This window comes from Musa acuminata, chromosome BXJ2-8, assembly GCF_036884655.1.
Source record: "Musa acuminata AAA Group cultivar baxijiao chromosome BXJ2-8, Cavendish_Baxijiao_AAA, whole genome shotgun sequence".
NCBI classification, from domain to species: Eukaryota; Viridiplantae; Streptophyta; class Magnoliopsida; order Zingiberales; family Musaceae; genus Musa; species Musa acuminata.
The window spans coordinates 51,981,074-51,999,389 of record NC_088345.1 but is presented as its reverse complement, the minus strand read 5'-3'; the positions used below and the strand labels follow the sequence as shown (position 1 = coordinate 51,999,389).

Genomic DNA, 18,316 nt, shown 5'->3' with positions numbered 1-18,316 from the left:
TCGGATTTTGTACTGTTGGGATCCAATCGATCCGATCAACTCATACTTTTGTGTTATCTTGATGATCAGAATTCCACAATCTCCAAACAACTTGTCTTAGTAAGGAAGTAATCAAACAACAATTGCCAGCCCACTAGTTTCTATTTATTCGATTGGTGGTTTGTAATAGCAATCATCACATAGTACTGTATTAGCTATTGTCTCCCTTTGGGGAGTATGAATTCACCATAGTTCCCTTTCATATGGGCTGCAAGTCGAAAAGAAGCATCACCATCATTGTTCTTTGCTGCCACAACAAGATAGCAATCCATAGTCTTCCTCGACGATGATGCTCCTCCATGAATGGATCACTTCATCCTCATAGTTCTTCTATGATTCTTTATTTGTAATGCCAGAGGAGTTGTCAAACTCATCTCCATGTATTGCTGAACACAAACATCATCACAGCTTTACTGATACCTTCTGCTGCGTTTCCTTGTTATTCTGTCAAGTGTGAGAATGTTTTGATGAGGTGTTTAGAATCCCAATTTTCTTTAATTTACATGACCAACTACTGAGTAAGCTTCTTTGTGTTAGGAACTAATGCTCCATACACTCATCTGTAAGAGAGTGCAGCCACTCTCCTCTCCATGACAGATGAAGTCTGCATGCACCAGCAATCATCATGCAGCTGCAGCCTTTTGTTTTCTTTCTTTCTCCTGTGGCTGTTGCTAGGGAGTCGGTGTCCTCTCCAATTATTGGAAGAATCCAAGGCTGATAGGTACAGGGGGCCTTCAAGTTTCCTATATCTGCACTGTATTCCCTCTGCCTCAGATTAATTTTCCTCAATTTTTGCCTCTAAGAGTTGAGCAGATCTGTAAAAAGTAGTTTCATGCTACAAAATGGCAATTATATGACCACATTTATGAGCAGTTTATTACTGTCTTGTAGAAAAAAAAAGCTCATTCTTCAACCTAAGAGAGGCTGATTTACATGAAGAACTTCTTGGGTTATGTTTTCCTGTGAACAACTAGTTTCACCACCTTTGATTCAATCAAGCAACCAGAAAAGTAACAATTCACAAGCATTGTTCTTGCCAATCTGAAAGTGTTTTCCCAGTATCACATAAGGCATTAGCACAGAAAAGGGCTCCTGGAATTTGAAGCATTCCAACTCCATATGTTCCAAGTAAGAAAGTTTTACAAGCGGATACCGGCATCGAAATAGTAGTTTCTTTTAAGAGCATGCATATCTCATGAAACATAAGACGCGGTAGAACACATCTTCTTATGGTCGATACTGCATCAAGAAGAGAGAACAAGAAAAAGGACACCACTCATAAAGGGATGAACCAGTAGAATAGCAGACGAAAGATTGGAATTTGATCACGCCGCAGATGCTTCCGCGCAGGCTGTTGCCTCGCATGAAATCTTCTCTTCGCCGTTCTCAAGTTGGCTGTAGTTTCCCTTCTCTTTGAAGAGCTGGATGTGGTGATGCTTGCAGTACAGCCTTCCCTCATGCGCAATGTAGTTCGAAGGGCTGATGACACATCCTCCACGGGAACATTTGAAGCAGCTCTTGTGATATGCAGTGCCGTTAACCGTGACCTACGACAGAGATTTGAAATTCGAATGCTTGAATCGATTCTTTCATGTTGCATGCTATAATGAACTAGAAAACCAGTGCATAATTTGAAACTATTCGATTAGGTGAACGCTATCGAAGGTATGCAAATCAGGATAATCCCAATCTGTTTTTTTTAATGGATTGGCAGGTCAGATTCATTCTTATAATCAGAAAATATGAACAATTTGCGAGATGGATTTTTCTCTACTTGAAAGATGACTTTGATAAGTGTCAAGTGTTGGACAAGTGTTGGAATTTGCGATGTGATGCGTAAGTAATGAAGAAAGACCGGACAGGATGGAGTTTGTAAGTGGTAAACTCAAATCGAATGAAATTACCCTTTCGATCGGATAAACAGTCTTGTTGCATCCAACACACTTCTCTCTGGTGCCAGCAAAAGCACTTGAAACCTTGCTTGCATTCTGTACAGCATATTCGAGTCCATTATCGACAGGGGATATAGCAAATTATATGCAAGTATAGACAAACAACAGGCTCTGAAAAGAAGAAAAAGCTGAATCTATAAGGAAATAGGTTTAGGAATTGCCGAATTTGTATCCTACACAATTGAACACCACATGAACTTCAAGAACACTAATGGATCATTATACCTCGTTCTCGACATGTTTTTCCGGTTTGACAATCTTCGGTGTCCCTGAAACAGAGAAGGACGAACCACCATTTTTATGTAACACAGCAGCGAGTATGTCGAAGAGATTGGGAGAAACCACGATTACCTTCGAAGCTTTTGTCCAGGCTGCCGGTCATCTTGAAAAGCTGATCAAAATGGGGTCTGCAGTACAGGACTCCCTCGAAGGAGTTGTAGTTTCCCAGCTGCAATGAGACAATAGCAGCAGAATGATGAAGAAAGATGTTGCTCTCAAGCTATAGAGATGAGCATGAGTCTTCAGCAGCGATTTCAAGTTTCTATTGCCATAAATGCAGATGAATCTGAAGATCCTAAGATTGTACATAATATTGCATCAAGGAACTCATAGATTTGAAGAGTGCAATCTGAACCAATTCTTTAAGAGCAAATCACTCGTCAAAGGATGATAGATGAAGCGTGTGCAGTTATAAATGACAACATGATTCAGCTCCCAATCTCACACCCATCTTGATCAGCTAAGTTCTCAAAAGCAATTGGTGCATGAGACACCGAATCGGAAATTTAACGAACGAGAGATGGTCTTGCAGATGATCAAACCATAACCTTATCATGGAACAAGAACAGCAGCTGAAGATTGATCTTCCGTTCTTCTAACACGAGAAACAGGGCAGGCGAAAGAGAAAAGGAGGAGCACCTTCAAGGTCCCCTTGCAGTGATGGCATCTGAAGCAAGCCTTGTGGTAGATCCGGTTGTCGGCGGTGAGCTTGTCGACCAAGTACACCGTCTTGTCGCACGCCGTGCACTTAGTCGTCGTCCCCTGGAACGCCATGGCTCTTCTCCCACTCCTACTTGCGCGCACCCTCCTCGACTCACCACCCGTTCTCGTGTTACCGCCGAGCTCCCTCAGGCGTCGGCAAGGCCCGGAGAGAGGGAAGACGTCAGCTGCAGACAATTCCGGTGGAGGCAAGCAAATAAAGGAGTGGGGAGGAGGGGGGGTAATGATGAAGATGCATGGGGAGACAGGTAAGAGTTGATGGGAAGCGACAGGTTTGTCGCCGAGCTTAATGCATGCACAACTATTATTTGCAGCAACGTTTTCGCCCATCGCTGCTGTTCTCTCTATTATTAATCTGCTTTCTTTAGACGAGTGAGATAAATAATAATAATAATAATCAATGCCCAGCTGGAAGGAAAGATGACATGGAGAAGGAATAGCTGATCCCTGTCGCACCCTCGATGTTATTGCTGTCGTTTACGTACGAGTGGCTGCAGGAAAGAGATGAACGAAACCTGACTCTTCTTCTAATCACACACGGCTTTAATTTTGGGAGGCAAAGTGAACATTTTAAAGTCCCGAGCAGGTGAAGAGGCACCTAATAAAGCTTCACGTAATCCGAATTAGTTGACGGGTCGGAGTCATGCTTTGGACTTATGCCTCTAATAAAATTTTTACCGATCGATTAGTAGTAAGGGCCAGCATTACTACTGGTCCTAATTGTGTCTTTCTACCGTTGATAAAAGGGTAGGATGGGATGGGGCCCTGGAAATAATGGGTGCACGACAAGGACAATGCCAGCTACTTTCGACTCGTAAACTCCAGATAGAAGACGCACTGCAGCTGATGTTTCTTTCCTGCAAAGGTACCACTCTGCACTGTGTAAACTGTAGCTCATGTTGTTTCTCTTGCAATCCGGACTGTATCGTCACTGTTTTGAACTTGTCGTCTAATCAATTCCAAAGTTAACGATAGATCGACTTGAATTCGAACTACAGCGGTTGTAAACAATATTATGTATATTTTCGTTTCAAATTAATTTGAATTCGAACATTCGAATTCTATGTAATAGTCTTTTTCTGGGAATAAAAATTCTTCCTCCATCGAGTCGTGTTTCCGAACCACATCTGTGCTGCTAGAGATTGTGATGACTGATGAGATGGAGGTTGGCTGGCAGCTCCTGCTGTTGCTGATGATGATGATGAGAACGGAGGCAGGCCAGCAAACTGCCAGCTTCGTTTCTGCTGCACTTCCACTTGCTGCTGCTGCGGCTGCTGCTGCTACTGACCAACCATCGGATTGCTTCTCATTTGGCCAACGTCTTCACCATTATTATTTCTTTTCCTTTCATGAGTTGGTGGTGGTGGAAGTCGCGATGGCATCCTGCCCACCTAAGTTCATATTTCTTCGGATGCTCGCAAGCCGACGGTGGGCATGATATTGGGTCGGATTCTACTATGTCCGAATTCGGATCCGATAAGTTCACGGGCTGGTCAATTACTGGGCAATTCCGAGACGATTAGGCCCATTAACAATAGTCTAACTTATCATATCTTCACTAAAATGACTCTCGAGGATTCCACGGAAGAGATGCTATGCTTTGAACATTATGATGTTGTGTATCTAACTATTTAATAGAGCATAATATATCATTTTATAAATATTGAAGAAGCTGATTAGTTTAGTTGATAGGGAATATTCTAGCACTTGCTAGCTGGCAGTTGTCAAGGAGTTGACATGCAGGATAGCACGACATTTGTCTGACGTGAGAGAGGGTTAGGCTAGCGATCGACACTCCCTCGGTCATCCCCTGTCGACCTCGTGTCGCACAGGGTGGTACAGATCGACGTCATGCTACATGAACCCGAAAAGGCCAACCCATGCTACATAAGGTTGTACGAGTTGGCCACCTACATGAATACACCACAGGAGGTATGGGTGACCCCGGAACAATCATAGTTCCCTCCCATCGTCTCTACAAATATAAAAATCAATCCCCGACATTTGAAGAAAGAATCGATCCCCAAAAACCCCCACAAGATATAGAACTAATCTCCATCGGCTAACTAAAGTATCAAAGGGTTCGAGTCGAAAATCCCACCCGACATCGACTTGTTATGTAGGGTCTTGACGAAGAACGAACATACTCTAGTTTCACCTCGGGATAACTTTGGAATCATCCTCGCCAATCCCAACTTAGCTTCAACCTTTTTTGAGAAGACTCACTCAAACAATTTCGCACGTTCGAGACAAGATCAAGCTGTACCGACCACTGATTAAGTTGTTAAAGGACTTTATCGGCTGATAACGATGACTTTGTGATCAAATTTCATGTTTACTATTTATTGTTTAAAAAAATTTCAAGGGCTATTTTCGGAGTGATATGAATATAATCTCCCCTAAAAGAGAAGATAAAGAAACGAATGCTTGGCCAATCTAATCTGCCACGTCGGCCGGGTGATGACAACTAAAACCGTATCCACCACACAAGCTGACCTACCACCTCATCACCAAATCATTTTGTCCTCCCAAAGTCAAGTCCATTCTAGAAACTATAACTGCAAACTAATACTAGACACCGAGATCCGGGTCAACCAAGACATGGGGAAGGCCTTAACATTGTGATAGATTGAATCACCTAAATTTCTCAAGTAATCGACACACGATATGTAACGTGGTTTGACCACTGTCGACTCCCAAAAACCTTTGGCTATCGAATGAGAACTCTTGTGATCTCTTAAATTTCTTATATCAACGTTATTTCATCTAAGAGATCAAATCATTTGTGGGAGGAGAATTATGATCTCTCTCTCTCTCTAAGCTAATACAAGCGAGCAAGACATACATTAAATTTCGTGTGATCACCTATTCTTTTATAATATACTTTATATTAATATATAATCAGATATTAATCGAATGAAACAAAAATTCACAGTGATGTGATGACAAGCATCCGCACATCACATGGATCATGTGCGTCGAATGGACCATTCATTACACAGTCCCAAGTCTCATCACAAGATATCCTTTTCCAACTATAAATAAGTTGATGGTGCAGGATAATAAGTTTAAAGGCCGTTGATGTATGGTGCAGACCTAAATCAACATGTCTCACGAGGTTGATGTTGACTTTTGAAAAGAAGACTCCCTTGATGACAAGGTGAGAGAGAGAGAGAGAGGTTATCTTCGATGAGCTCGAAACATGTCCATGATTTGTGTAGAATAAGATCATGGCTATCAAAGACAGCAGCAACATATGTAGAATTAACTTGTCTCATGGTACGTGATGAGCATGAAGATTATATTTGTCGTTGTTTTCTTCTATACCCTTAGCCATTCTCTGTTGATCGAAGAGTGTTTGAGTGGCGGTCATAACTCGATTATTTGGAATTGACAGGTTTGGCTTGCATCGAGTGGACATGGCCCCCTCAAGCTCTATCCACTTTGCATCCGTTCTAAGCACGGAGCTTCGGTATTTATCTGCCATGCAAAACAACAGATAAGAATGACGTCCTTCTTCTGGAAGGTGGAAAAAAGGAGGCACTTAAGACCCACCCAACATCCTTCGCATGACCTCCGTGATGACACCTTTGACTCGCTGCCACTCGTTCCACTTTGTTTTGCCGTCCGTCGCTTAATCCCTAATGCATCCATAGAATCCAAATAAATTACATGACTCCGTAACTCTTATGTTCTACCTATACTCTGAGATATGTTATGATGCCAGATGGCGCTTCTAGATTAATGATCATTCAATAATCATCCTGGAAACCAGATATTGACTTCGTCGTTATTGATCGATGTTTATTGAGTTAGACAGATATATTATAATATATATATATATATATATATATATATATATATATATATATATATATATAGTAAAGCAATAAAATATATGCTTGATTAACACGTCAACGTTAATTATTTCTCTTAGATGGACTATGTAGGCTATGGTCCAACTTGATGGCCGTGTCTCAATACACCCCACATGCAGAACATGACCCACTGACACAGTTTCTCGTTGCGGCCGAAGAGGACTCTCTTATCGTGTAGCAATGTGGAAACCTAAAAATTCCTAATGGAAGGGTTCAACACCCAACCCCTGTCTGCCTGTTCTTGCAAGTTACACCGCAATGAACCCACAAGTCAACACCGAGATAAATATACGGGCGATAGAAGCTTCCTTGAACGGCTGGGACCTGAAACTATCGTCTTATATATACTAGCATCCATCGAACAGAAAAGGGTGACTTTGAGAAATCCGTAGCAGATTCACATGCGATATTGCCCAAACTATGTTCTGCGGGACAGCAAGCTTCAAGAGCGTCGACAGTGATCCATGGACTCCTTCCTCGCCCAAGGCAGCGAAAAAGAAGGCCGGCAAGAACCCCTACTCGGCCAGAGGCCTCGACAAGTTCGCCACCCTGCTCGCCGAGCTCGAGGCTCGCAAGGAGCGGGTGCTGGCGAGGGCCGCGTCGCAAGGGGCGGCGGCCATGGTGCGGTTCACGTACTCCGGCCCGAACGAGTGGATACCGATCATCGTCAAGATAAGGGATCCACAAGTCGAAGCCGGCAAGCCGTCTGACGTCGAGAAGCCCAAGGCGCCGCCTCCAGTGCAGGCCATCTCGGAGGCTTCCCCGCCCGAAAAGGACGTTGGAGAGGGGGTGGAGACGGTGGCGCCGGAGACGAAACCGAAGGGCCACTTTTCTTGGGGCGTGGGAGGGGCCAAGGGGTGGTCTGGGAAGAACTGGAGGCCGAGCTACTACTGGCCTTTGGTGGCGGTGCTGATGCTGCTTTGCTTGGTCATGTTCGGGAGGGTGTTCGCCATATGCTGCACCACCGTGTGGTGGTACATGGTGCCGATCATGCAGGGCGAGAGCGGTGCAGGTGTGAGGAGGTCCATCAAGAAGAAGAAGGATTACGGGAGGAGACTAAGTGACAAGAGGATGGCTGGCAATTTAGCACCTGCACCTTCTTTCCAGGCCAACAAGGTCAGGGGGGTGCAGGAAGCGTCGTCTCCTCGAGGCCATGTCAATGGAAAGAGAGGGTAATATGATCAGGAGAAGATCATCATCATCTTCTTCTTCTTCTTCTTCTTCTGCTTCTTCCTTTTTTCTTTCATTTTTTTTTTGTTCTTCGTAGGACTGTTCGATTTCTGTAATAATTAGGATCACTGCCGATGTATATTATCTCCGTGGAAGATGGTTTTGGTTGGGGATCAATCTCCAAGCTCATCGTCAAGGCTTTGTTCATAAGAAAATTTCTTTTCTCAAAGGTTGACTTGATCTTATTTTTCCGGGGGATTCAATGTAGCGTATTGCAAATTTCTTCCCCGCGCTTTAACATCATTCCCCGAAGCTCTCTGTCTGTACATTAGATTGAGACAACACGGGGGGTAAGAAAGGCGATTGGAGAGGCAAGACGGGGCCCTACTAATTAATCCCTGCCATTTCGAAGGGTAAGAAAGGCAGAAGCGACCTATCGAGGAGTCTCAAATCTCAATTTCAATTGAATACGAGGTCTCACCAACCGTCTCTGCCTGCTACCACGTTATTTCCATACGAGAAATGCTACGCGTAACGACTTGACTTAGTCATGACTCAAGTCGCGACTTCTACATGGAACACGATGCGCGTCCACCGTGGTTGAACTGGCCTCTTTGTGGCATGGGCACGTCAGCCAGTCGCAACTCGAGCAGCGGCTTGAGTTGCGGCATCTAGCAAATTCTATGTCACTAATTTAAATAAGAATGACCAATATCAACACTAGACGCGTAGGATAGCTAAAAAGGATTCTATGCGAATCCCATTCACAGAGAAACTTCTTCCACTGACTTGCGCCCGGCGTTATGCCGTTTTCTTGGTCCCCAAGGCATGCAAGAGGACCACAACAAGATAGTGAGCTACTATAAATTCATGTATCGACTAACATAATGATTGCAAAAGAAAATTAAGATGTTGGAAACGTGTCATAGGATTGCAAAAATGTACCTTTGTAAATGAAATGAAGCTCAGGATCTGCGAGTCTTGTCCGGTCGATCTTGCCTTATACTTCATGCTGAGACTATTTAAGCCTGTAAGCCACAAAGGTAATAAATAATCTTTCATATAACTTTCACAAAAAAAGAGGATCATGTCCAAAAACACAGATGCATTAATGTTGAATCTATAGAAAGAATGAATCAACTCGAACATGTTTAGAGGGAGTTTGATGCAGCATGTGAGTCAAAGTCAATCACCATCCATCGATCTCAGATGCCACGTCGCCCTCTAAAACTTTTAGAGACAACTCACCCGTACTGTGTAGCGGAAGAGGAAGAATATATCCGCCACAGTACTTGTTTGGTTCTTTTGCTTTTGGGGAAATATGCTTAAACCAAAAGCAAGTCCATTATTCCCTCAGTCACACCGATCAAAAAAACCAAGTCCATCATGACCCACGAGCATCACATGTTACAAATTCTCCACCAAATTTTGGTCACCCTCAAATCAATCAAGAAATCCATAACTCCCAGCATCAAATTTTCATGACAACTTCAGAGAATCCTTTCGCTATTGCGAACCTAACCAACTTCCCAAGTGCCTGACAAAAGTGTGCTTTATGCAAAGCACAATCTTTTGCCCTCGGCTACGAGCTGGTTATAAAAGTCCCGCTGTCAATAAAGATATGTGAAGAATGCTAATAGTTCAGGTGGGTTCTTGGCCTAACAAGGGAATCTCCTTCTCAAGTCAAGTCTTTTGGTGCTTGTCTTGTTATCATAATTGTACTTCCTTTATCTATTTAACCTAGCCAGCAACTTTAGAATATAAATGAAGAAATTTACATCCATTAGGATGGCATATCAACAACCAGTCTATACACATAATTGAGGTGGATGACAACCATTTTAAATATCAATACAGATATAAATTTTCAAATAATACTTGAAAATGTTTCACCATTTTCCTTTCACTAGATCATAGTTCATATAGTTAAAGAACCGGTTGAAACATTAAGTAAATATGTTGTTAGTATAATTATGCACAAGTATGAATGAGATACAACATTGCTCTAGCTTAGGTAGTCAGAAACCTGCATGTTGTATCCTCGGGCTCTACCAGCTTAGCTCCTAGATTGATGCAGTCCCATCATTCCTGCATTCGGTGGCAGAAAAAGGTTAATGCTGACAACAGTGACAATCAAGATACAACTAGACCGATAAAAGAAGATTTATGTGTGAAAAAGCCAGCCCGATCATTCCAAACCTCAAAGCATGATTGACATATCTTAATCGTGCATCATTCAATCTGCACTGGGTGCCAATTAAAATAGAACCAAATCCTAAATAAATGCCTGAATAGCGATAAATATCTTGTTGTCAACCGATCAAACTTGAATTTTAGGCACTAATTCCCAAGACTGAAGCTTGCTCCAGATATGCACTAGATCTATGGCTCTCTTCTTTTGCCTCTAGGCACCATATGTAACGTTGGGCTCATGCATGCTGGTTACGTTTCTTATGTATCTAGCCAACAAAGGGAAGAACTGCCCTTTCCGTTTCTCCAATTTAAGAAGGTTTCTGCCATATACTCCAGGAAACTTCATCTCTGTCCCAAGCTAAACAACAAAACACTCAATGAAAAATTAAAGAACAATGTTGCCAGAATAGCATGGAGTGTAAGTACCTCTAGAAAACATAGATATAAGAGGGTTATGAATACTAACTTTAAACATACAACATGCCAGTACTTACAGACCACCCATTGTACATCTACATGTTTTAGGAATCTCAAATGCTAGTGGAGGAAAGAATGTTATTTATTCTAGTTAGAACCATCTCGATTTCTTTAGGCTGGTTGGCTAGTTATTACCCTCTTTCGATCTTATTTTTCATCGTATTTCTAACCTCCTACCACCTATTAACACCTTAACTTGTAACTTTATGTGCTGACTAATCCTGGAACATAATTTATCACACAAGACAGAATCAATGTTCAAGGTACTATGATGGAAAGTTTTAAATACCAGTAAAAGAAACTTCTTGGACCATTATGCACCAACCATATAGTCCACATGCACCAATTATATACCATAAAACTACCGAATATTTATAAATCAGTACACTAGTAGACAGTATAAAATTGGATAAATTTGGTGTGGTTGGTATGATTGATATACCATATCATTTGTAACCATGTTATGAGGACATTCAGACATCATAAGCAAGGAATTCTTGTTATTAGTAGTGCAGAGTCCTTTGCAAGCATCAATTTCCAGACTACTAATGTTATAATAGTGGCAGGAAAATCCACAGTAACCATTTAGACATATTTATATAACCCATTTATATCACCAAACAGAAACACTTTCCAATTCTTGAAATCATATACTTGTAATAATTGCCTTAACGGTCAAGATATTTATAGATCCTAACAGATGGCCTAGTGACATAGGTACACAGGACATGATTGGGTTCAGCACAGAGATTTGTTGCATCATTCAATTGGCTGGGACTCAATAAAAAACCTGCTATGACTGGGTGGAACCAAGCAGACCAGCTGGGCCAACCAGAGCGATTAAGAATCTGCCACTAACTAGCATGAATACAGCAGATAAGTAGGAACTGATCAAATTTGTATCAAAACATTAGAAAATCCAAATAGCAGGCATTTCAATGCTAAACCAAGAACCAGTGAAACATAGAGTCTGTACTGATGACTGATGGATCCACTGGTGATGGAATATATTGGTACTGGACTCATTAGATGTCCACTGTTGCTGGTTCTTAATGCCTTGAGATTGCCACTAATTATTGGAAATTAGTTCAAGGAAAGTTGTGAAGCCTAAGACAAGCATTAAATATGACACTTCTTTATTGATCCCTTGTTGTCTCATATTTGACTCTTAGTTCTATTAATTACCTCATATGATTTACATGTTCTAATTATCAGTTTATTAAGATAAAAATTACAGGAAAGTTGGAATTTATAGTTACACACACAGACATATACAACCAAATATGAATTACAATGCCCCCTGTTTGGATATCCTGGCACCATCCCTGATCTTAGCAGAATACATGGTTGGAGCTCACTGCTCGCCTAGCGGTTCTATGATTCTACGTTAGAATCATATGAATGAGTCTACAAATTCCTCAAATTATATGTTGGTTTCATTATAATGAAATATAAATATCTTGAAAGACAATAAATAATTATGCTCTTGTGGCCTTAACGAAAGGTCTTTTAATTAGTATATTCCTACAATCCAGATCAAAATTTAACAATGTTATAAAATTGGTGACATTGTCTTTAGAATACTAGTAAGAAACATTACAAATACTTATATTCTAAAGGTGCAATATCATTAGAACCTTTTACTTAGTGACAAAGACCAGAGTGTTTGCAGCATTTAAGGTGCCAATTTACATGCTTTGATTCAAGATAGGAGATGGGAAACAAATTGTCCAGAAACCACAGAAAAAATTCATCATATCACAGAATTTTATCAGAATAAAATAACAAAGCAACGATTATATAACCAACTAAGCAATTACAAAGATCACAAAATGTACCTTATCTTACCCATTGTGGAAAAAATGGTACGCGTGACCAACATTGAGACATTCGATGAAGCTCATGGCTCGGTGAACCATCACGAAGAAACACCCCGAGCAGTATCTGGTCGCTTGGCAACTCGTCTTCCTGCCAAGAAATCGCAAATCAAGATTTCCAATATCCCTAATCAAGCAACAACAGGCAAGATAAATAATCGAAACTATCTTAGAGTACGATTAGGAACAGTAATTAATTACAGCAATTCAGCAACTGCGGAGCACAATAATCCACCCATGATTTCTTCATCTTCTCGAAATCATCGGAGGATCTCCACGCTCATCTTGAACTTGACGCCGCGAGGTTCATATCCGTTCCAGTCCAAGAACCTCATTCTCGATGCCCCCTTGTTCCTGAGGAGCCGTAGATCGCCCACATAGAGAGTCCCGGACACCACGGGGTCGTCGCGCTTGCGCTCGTCGAGGTCGGAGCAGCGGCGCCGGACGAGGAGTCCTAGGTGGGAGGGAGTGGGAGAAAGAAGGGGAGCGAAGGAAGACAAGGAGGGCGACCTTGAACTTCCACGAATCGATGGGGTTGATGGCGCGCTCGAAGCAAAAGAAGGTGAGGAGGAACCTCACGAGAGGGAAGAGCGAGAGCCTGGCGCCGATACCTAAGGCTTGCATTGGAAGAATAGAGTGCAAGGGGCGGCACCGCACGAAGGGGGAGAGGAAGCCATCGTTCCTTTCGGTCGGCGTTCCGTGCTGCTGGTTAAGTAGCGGTCGACAGCACTAAAAGATAACGGCCGTTATTTTTCATCAATTTACGCAGGCTAGCAACAATTTGGTTACAACGTCCGTTATAACGACCGCAGGGGGTTCGGTATACGAAAACGTCTGCTTTCCGATATATCGTTTCTCCCCTCGGCGGTATCGACGACGTCATAAACCGCGGTTCGTTCCCCTTTCGTAGTCGCAGGAGAAACAGAAGCAGATCCCCGGGAAAGGGGACGGCGGGGAAGGGAGAGAGGAAGACGTGCGACGAGCGATGCGGCTGTGTTCGTGCTTCGGCCCTTCGAAGGCCGAGAGGCGGGAGGCCGATCGGCTCGAGGCGGAAGAAGCCCGCGCCAGAGCCGCCGAAGCCGCTCAGAAGAGGCAATTCCCCTTCCCAAATCCCCCTTCTCCCCCCCTTGCCTCTATATCTTTTCTTATGATCCCTGAGTTATTTGTAGCAACGAAGTCTTCTCTCGATTTGTATCGATCGAAGTTTCTCTGATCGGTGAATTGCAGGCAGGAGCAATTTGACAAATCGGCCGCCGGGAGGGCAGCTCGAGCGCAGATAGCGGCAACAAAGAAATCCAGCGAGCCGAGCAAAGGAGAACCTGTTCTCAAGGTAACGTAGATCCCATTGATTATTAATTTTCTTTTTGTGTTCGGTCAGCAGAGAACAAAATGCTTGTTTCTTCTGTTGATATTATCCTTCCTTGACTAAAATTTTGGGCGTCGTGGTTGCAGTGGCAGATGGGATGATCACTCTCTTTTTGTGGATAATTAACAGCAAAGTCGTAAGTTAATATCTCTAATTCAATGGATTGCTGCCCACTAGGGCAAGTCTATCCATTCTCATATTTCATACTTATTTTCACATTGTAGTAAGTGGAAAACTTGTTGTTTGATTGCTTGTTTAGTGTGTTAACTTTGGCTTCATCTATATGTATTTTCTTCACTGCTATGAGCTACTTTTTCCATGCTGGATTCCAGAGGGGGGCAAAGTTAATGTGGTTGAAGAATGAAAATCCATAGGCCTTTGCGTTATTTTCTTTCTTATAATAAATAATCACGAAAAGGCTTTATCTAAAATCATAATTTATCATCTTAAGAATGAAATAACTTAAGCACGTACAAAGGGAAATGCTTCAGAGAAGTGGGTAAAGGTTTATAAGATGCTATGATTAAAGATCAGCCATAATAATTTACAAACACTTTGGGGAAGAAAAATCGTAATGGTAGGCAGACCCTATTTTAGTTTCTTCTCTTCCATTTTAGTAGTTCTCAATGAAATATTTTATACTTTCCTGTTGTCATAGCATTGCTTTAACTAAATGGAGGAAGCTTACACTATAAGAAAAAGGTTTACTTGCAACAACAGCTGATTAGGAGGCGGTGGATTCTACTAGCAACTTGAAATTGACTTTAACATTTGACCATCTAATTCTTAGTTTTTTTCTTCTTAGGCTACAGAATGGTCTTGTGAAATAGCACATCAGAATTAGTATTCTGACAATAAATTCATTAATGGGTTGTTAGGACAGATGTATGACTGTGAGATTTGTATTTATTAGAAAGCATGTGTTTTTTCCTTGTTTTCTTCTTAGAAGCTTTAACTATTCAACTAGTGTATAATAGTTCACTACCATGGTGTAATTGCTTATAAAAATGAGGAATTTGTCATAGTAAGAAAAGGTGATGTACTGTATGCATGAGCAAACTGTGTCAGTGCTCCATTACTTTCTTTCTTAACACTACAAAGTACTGTATGCATGTATATACTATTATATTGTTTTAATTTTTTTATCTCACTAATGCATGAGCATCTAGGTTCCAAGAAGGCCATATGTGCATATTGCTTTCTTGAATTTGTGGTTCTTTATTGTTGAGCAAAATCATGTTCTTTGTTAGAATTTTGTTAGAATTCTTCAATATTTTGTTAGAATTATTTCCCCTAGATAACTTGTCTCTTGAGTCTTAGCCAAAATGTTGGCTAATCCAATTTGTTCCAATTAATCTCAGTGTCAAATTCTAGCATTGATCCTAATGATAATATTGATCTTTGAAAAGTTTGCTGAACCCTTGAGTTTCCACTATTGCCAAGCAAGATAATGTAATGGACTTCGACTCATGGCCCATGTTGGTTTACAAGTTACCTTATCAGATCTCTGATCTTACTTATGTACCAGCTATGGAGTAGATTTGACTTCTATGTCATTTCGTTCCCAAGTATTTTAAGGACATATGCAATGCACAATCATTGGCTGATTATGGGGCACTATTATCGGGTTGAATTAGCACATTAGGGTACCTTGGTCCACGATGCAACAGACTATATACTTATGTATGATATAATCTGAGTGAGAAAGATGCCATGACTCGAGATCAGTCAGAACAAATCACACAAGTATTTTGGAAGGAAATGAGATGGTTGGCATACGTTATTATAGTTTTCCCTGTCCTGTTCTTAGAGGGTTATGATGAAATCTTTAAGATCTTTGAGACTTCTTTTGAGTCACAGCATTGCTCCAGTAGTAACGAGTGAAATAATGTATGGGTTTACTTGCAAAACAGCTGAAGAGAAGCATGACTCAAATATCAAAAGATGTAACAGGTAGGCGGATTCTATGGACTTTCTTATCTAGAGGTGTTCTTCCCCACTTTCCCCCCTCCCTCCATTGATGACAGTACAAAATTCTTATTATATGTTCTTAGATGGAGATAAATTTTGATAACTGGTCAAACATTGCCATGCCTATGTATAGATGGCTGATTAGGATGTACCCAGGGCAACCCCGAAAACTGACTTTGGTGCACTAAGGACATATGAAAAGAGCAACAGGGAAATATTGTCTTATGAAAAAATTGTCATTCTTTTTCAATTCCAAAAGCTTGTATTGTGAAAAATGCTTAGAATGTTACATTTTTCTTATCTTGTCTATCAAAATTGCATCTGGATTGGTGATGTTGATATTCAACTTGATTGGGGACTTAAGTTATGAAATATTAGAAGCTGCTTGCAATTTGAAAATGGCTTAAATAACATTTTTTCATCTAATAACTTCTAGCTTTCTTTGTCCAGAGTAAGTAAGGAATGGAGTGGTGGAAACGTGCGTCTTCTTAGTTCAGAATAAAGGTCTTGAGGATAAATTCACTTCACAGATCTCGTTCGGATAAGTGTATGGCTTTTCCATCTGTACTTATTAGAAACCATGTGTTTGTTTCCTCTTTTTGTTCTCGGAAGCCATGAACTTTCCAACCAGTTGTTAATAGTATTTTCGATGCCTTGGCGTAAATATTCATGAAAAATCAAGAATGGGTTTGTTTTTCATATTTTAGAGTGATGCTTATCGAAGTAAATTTGATAGGAGGTTCTTCTTCTAGGTTAACATAAATCCTTCCTTTTATTTAATGTTCATTGTCATCATTTGGAAGCCAGAACTCAAGGGAGGTGGATAATCAACTACATCAACGCCAAAAGTTTTCATTGTTAGCTTTGACAAAGGTCATGACAAATCTCTGTTGTCGCATATTATCCCAAGCAGCAGAGAGAGGGAATAGGCAGGGCCCTCTGATAATAAATGTGCATTGAAACTAAGGTTGTGGTGGTGCATGATATCACTGATGCGTTTCAAGGGATTTATGAAGAAAGCAAACAGAACCTTGAAGGTTTGAACATTTAAATGTGTGTTAGGTGGATATATTATGTGATTAAGAATAGTTGCCGACTAGAAGTCACTTTGTTATAGAAGTGGCTTTCCAGAAAGATGAAAAAATATAGGGCACATCACAGTGATGGAGAGGCTGCATTCGTGCTGAGCAACAGTAGCTTTGTGCGTCACTTTCACGATGATACCTTTTCTTGCCATCGACGTGTTATTATATTAATAATTTATTATGAATTAGTATGTTACGTAAGTAGATTTTAACGTCTGTTAACTTAGACTTGATGGAATGAACTTAAATGTTATGTTTTTGAAAATATAAAGATTATTTTAGATACGAGTTAACCATAAAGACTTAAGAGGTTCATGACCAAAATTATATGAGTTAAAATGAACCTTAACCCTAGTAAAAAATACATGTATATACAAAAGATAGGTATAAAATGATATACTTTCATGTCGTAAATTTTCTGGCATATGATGCTCCTTTTGATAATTTGTTTATAATATTTATATTTGATGTAGGAGTCACATGTGATTCATAGTCGTATATTGAGTCGTTTTTTAATGACTCGAGTCGTTCAATTATGATCATCGAATTAAGTTTTTACGATGATACCATCGTGTGCTGGAATTTTTTCATATTCTCTCTTTCTCGGTGTTTAATTAAAAAAAAAATTACATAATTCTTGTTCTTTATTCGGGTTTTTCTCACGTGAATTAGTATGCTCATGAGAGAGATTGTTTAAGAATATATTAGATCTTCGACTAACAATATTCTTTGACTTTTAGGGATATAAATGGAGGAATCAATTAAAACAATTGTTTTCATTGAACACACACACACTTTAATTGATGAAAAATACTCACTAATATGCACTTTATTACCAAGCCAAAGGAACCCTTTAAAATGTGTGGAGAAATGGTAGGCCATTTTTTTCTTCCTACTTGACTCGATATGGGGTTTATAGTCTTTGATTCTTTGCTTTTATTTCGTAATCTTAACGTAGAATATTGATTTAATGAAGAGATGATGTACGTGTATATAAGTATTTTTTGAGGCTCTTAAACTAATTTTACTGCTTGCCTGATGATTGGTAAGCCGGGATCAAAATTTGAACCTCTCAATAGTAATTATAGAATTCTACTTAGACTCATTTTTGTAACTTTATACGCATATATAATAAGAATTTTAACTCTATTAGCGTAACTCATAACTCAACTCGCGAGTCAAGAACTCAATGATGCGCCCAAAGATTCGAGGGTGAAAGCATGGATGCACAAATTTTGTAGCATGGCATCCCAATTTATAGTTTGAATTAACTTTTGATTTGTTTCGTCCACAACAAATAATTTTAATG

The 18,316-nt window shown here is 40.5% G+C and overlaps 3 protein-coding genes and 1 long non-coding RNA gene across 5 annotated transcripts; 2 read left to right on the top strand and 2 right to left on the bottom strand.

Annotated features, from left to right (window-relative positions):
- Positions 1-1,112: 1,112 nt before the first annotated feature.
- Positions 1,113-3,335, bottom strand: LOC135620180 (LIM domain-containing protein WLIM1-like). Its single transcript, XM_065122906.1, has 5 exons — positions 2,910-3,335; positions 2,343-2,439; positions 2,217-2,260; positions 1,944-2,027; positions 1,113-1,586 (listed from the first exon to the last, which is right to left on the bottom strand). The coding sequence occupies exons 1-5, from the start codon at positions 3,318-3,320 to the stop codon at positions 1,365-1,367; spliced, it is 858 nt and encodes a 285-aa protein (XP_064978978.1). The 5' UTR covers positions 3,321-3,335; the 3' UTR covers positions 1,113-1,364.
- A 1,145-nt stretch (positions 3,336-4,480) lies between these two features.
- Positions 4,481-13,339, bottom strand: LOC108953561 (uncharacterized). Its single transcript, XR_010489642.1, has 5 exons — positions 12,787-13,339; positions 12,547-12,676; positions 10,065-10,126; positions 8,984-9,066; positions 4,481-4,490 (listed from the first exon to the last, which is right to left on the bottom strand). It is a non-coding gene; the product is annotated as an uncharacterized LOC108953561 (long non-coding RNA).
- LOC135620179 (uncharacterized) lies at positions 7,229-8,227 on the top strand. Its single transcript, XM_065122903.1, has one exon. The coding sequence runs from the start codon at positions 7,289-7,291 to the stop codon at positions 8,042-8,044; it is 756 nt and encodes a 251-aa protein (XP_064978975.1). The 5' UTR covers positions 7,229-7,288; the 3' UTR covers positions 8,045-8,227.
- Positions 13,340-13,440: 101 nt separating the features above from the next.
- On the top strand, positions 13,441-16,621 carry LOC135581319 (uncharacterized). Of its 2 annotated transcripts, none has more exons than XM_065122905.1 (4): positions 13,441-13,677; positions 13,813-13,915; positions 14,038-14,091; positions 16,373-16,621. In XM_065122905.1, the coding sequence occupies exons 1-3, from the start codon at positions 13,571-13,573 to the stop codon at positions 14,050-14,052; spliced, it is 225 nt and encodes a 74-aa protein (XP_064978977.1). In that variant the 5' UTR covers positions 13,441-13,570; the 3' UTR covers positions 14,053-14,091; positions 16,373-16,621. The 2 variants fall into 2 exon arrangements, with proteins under 2 accessions (XP_064978977.1, XP_064978976.1); XM_065122904.1 differs by having other exon boundaries at positions 13,442-13,677; positions 14,038-14,087.
- The last annotated feature ends 1,695 nt before the right edge of the window (positions 16,622-18,316 follow it).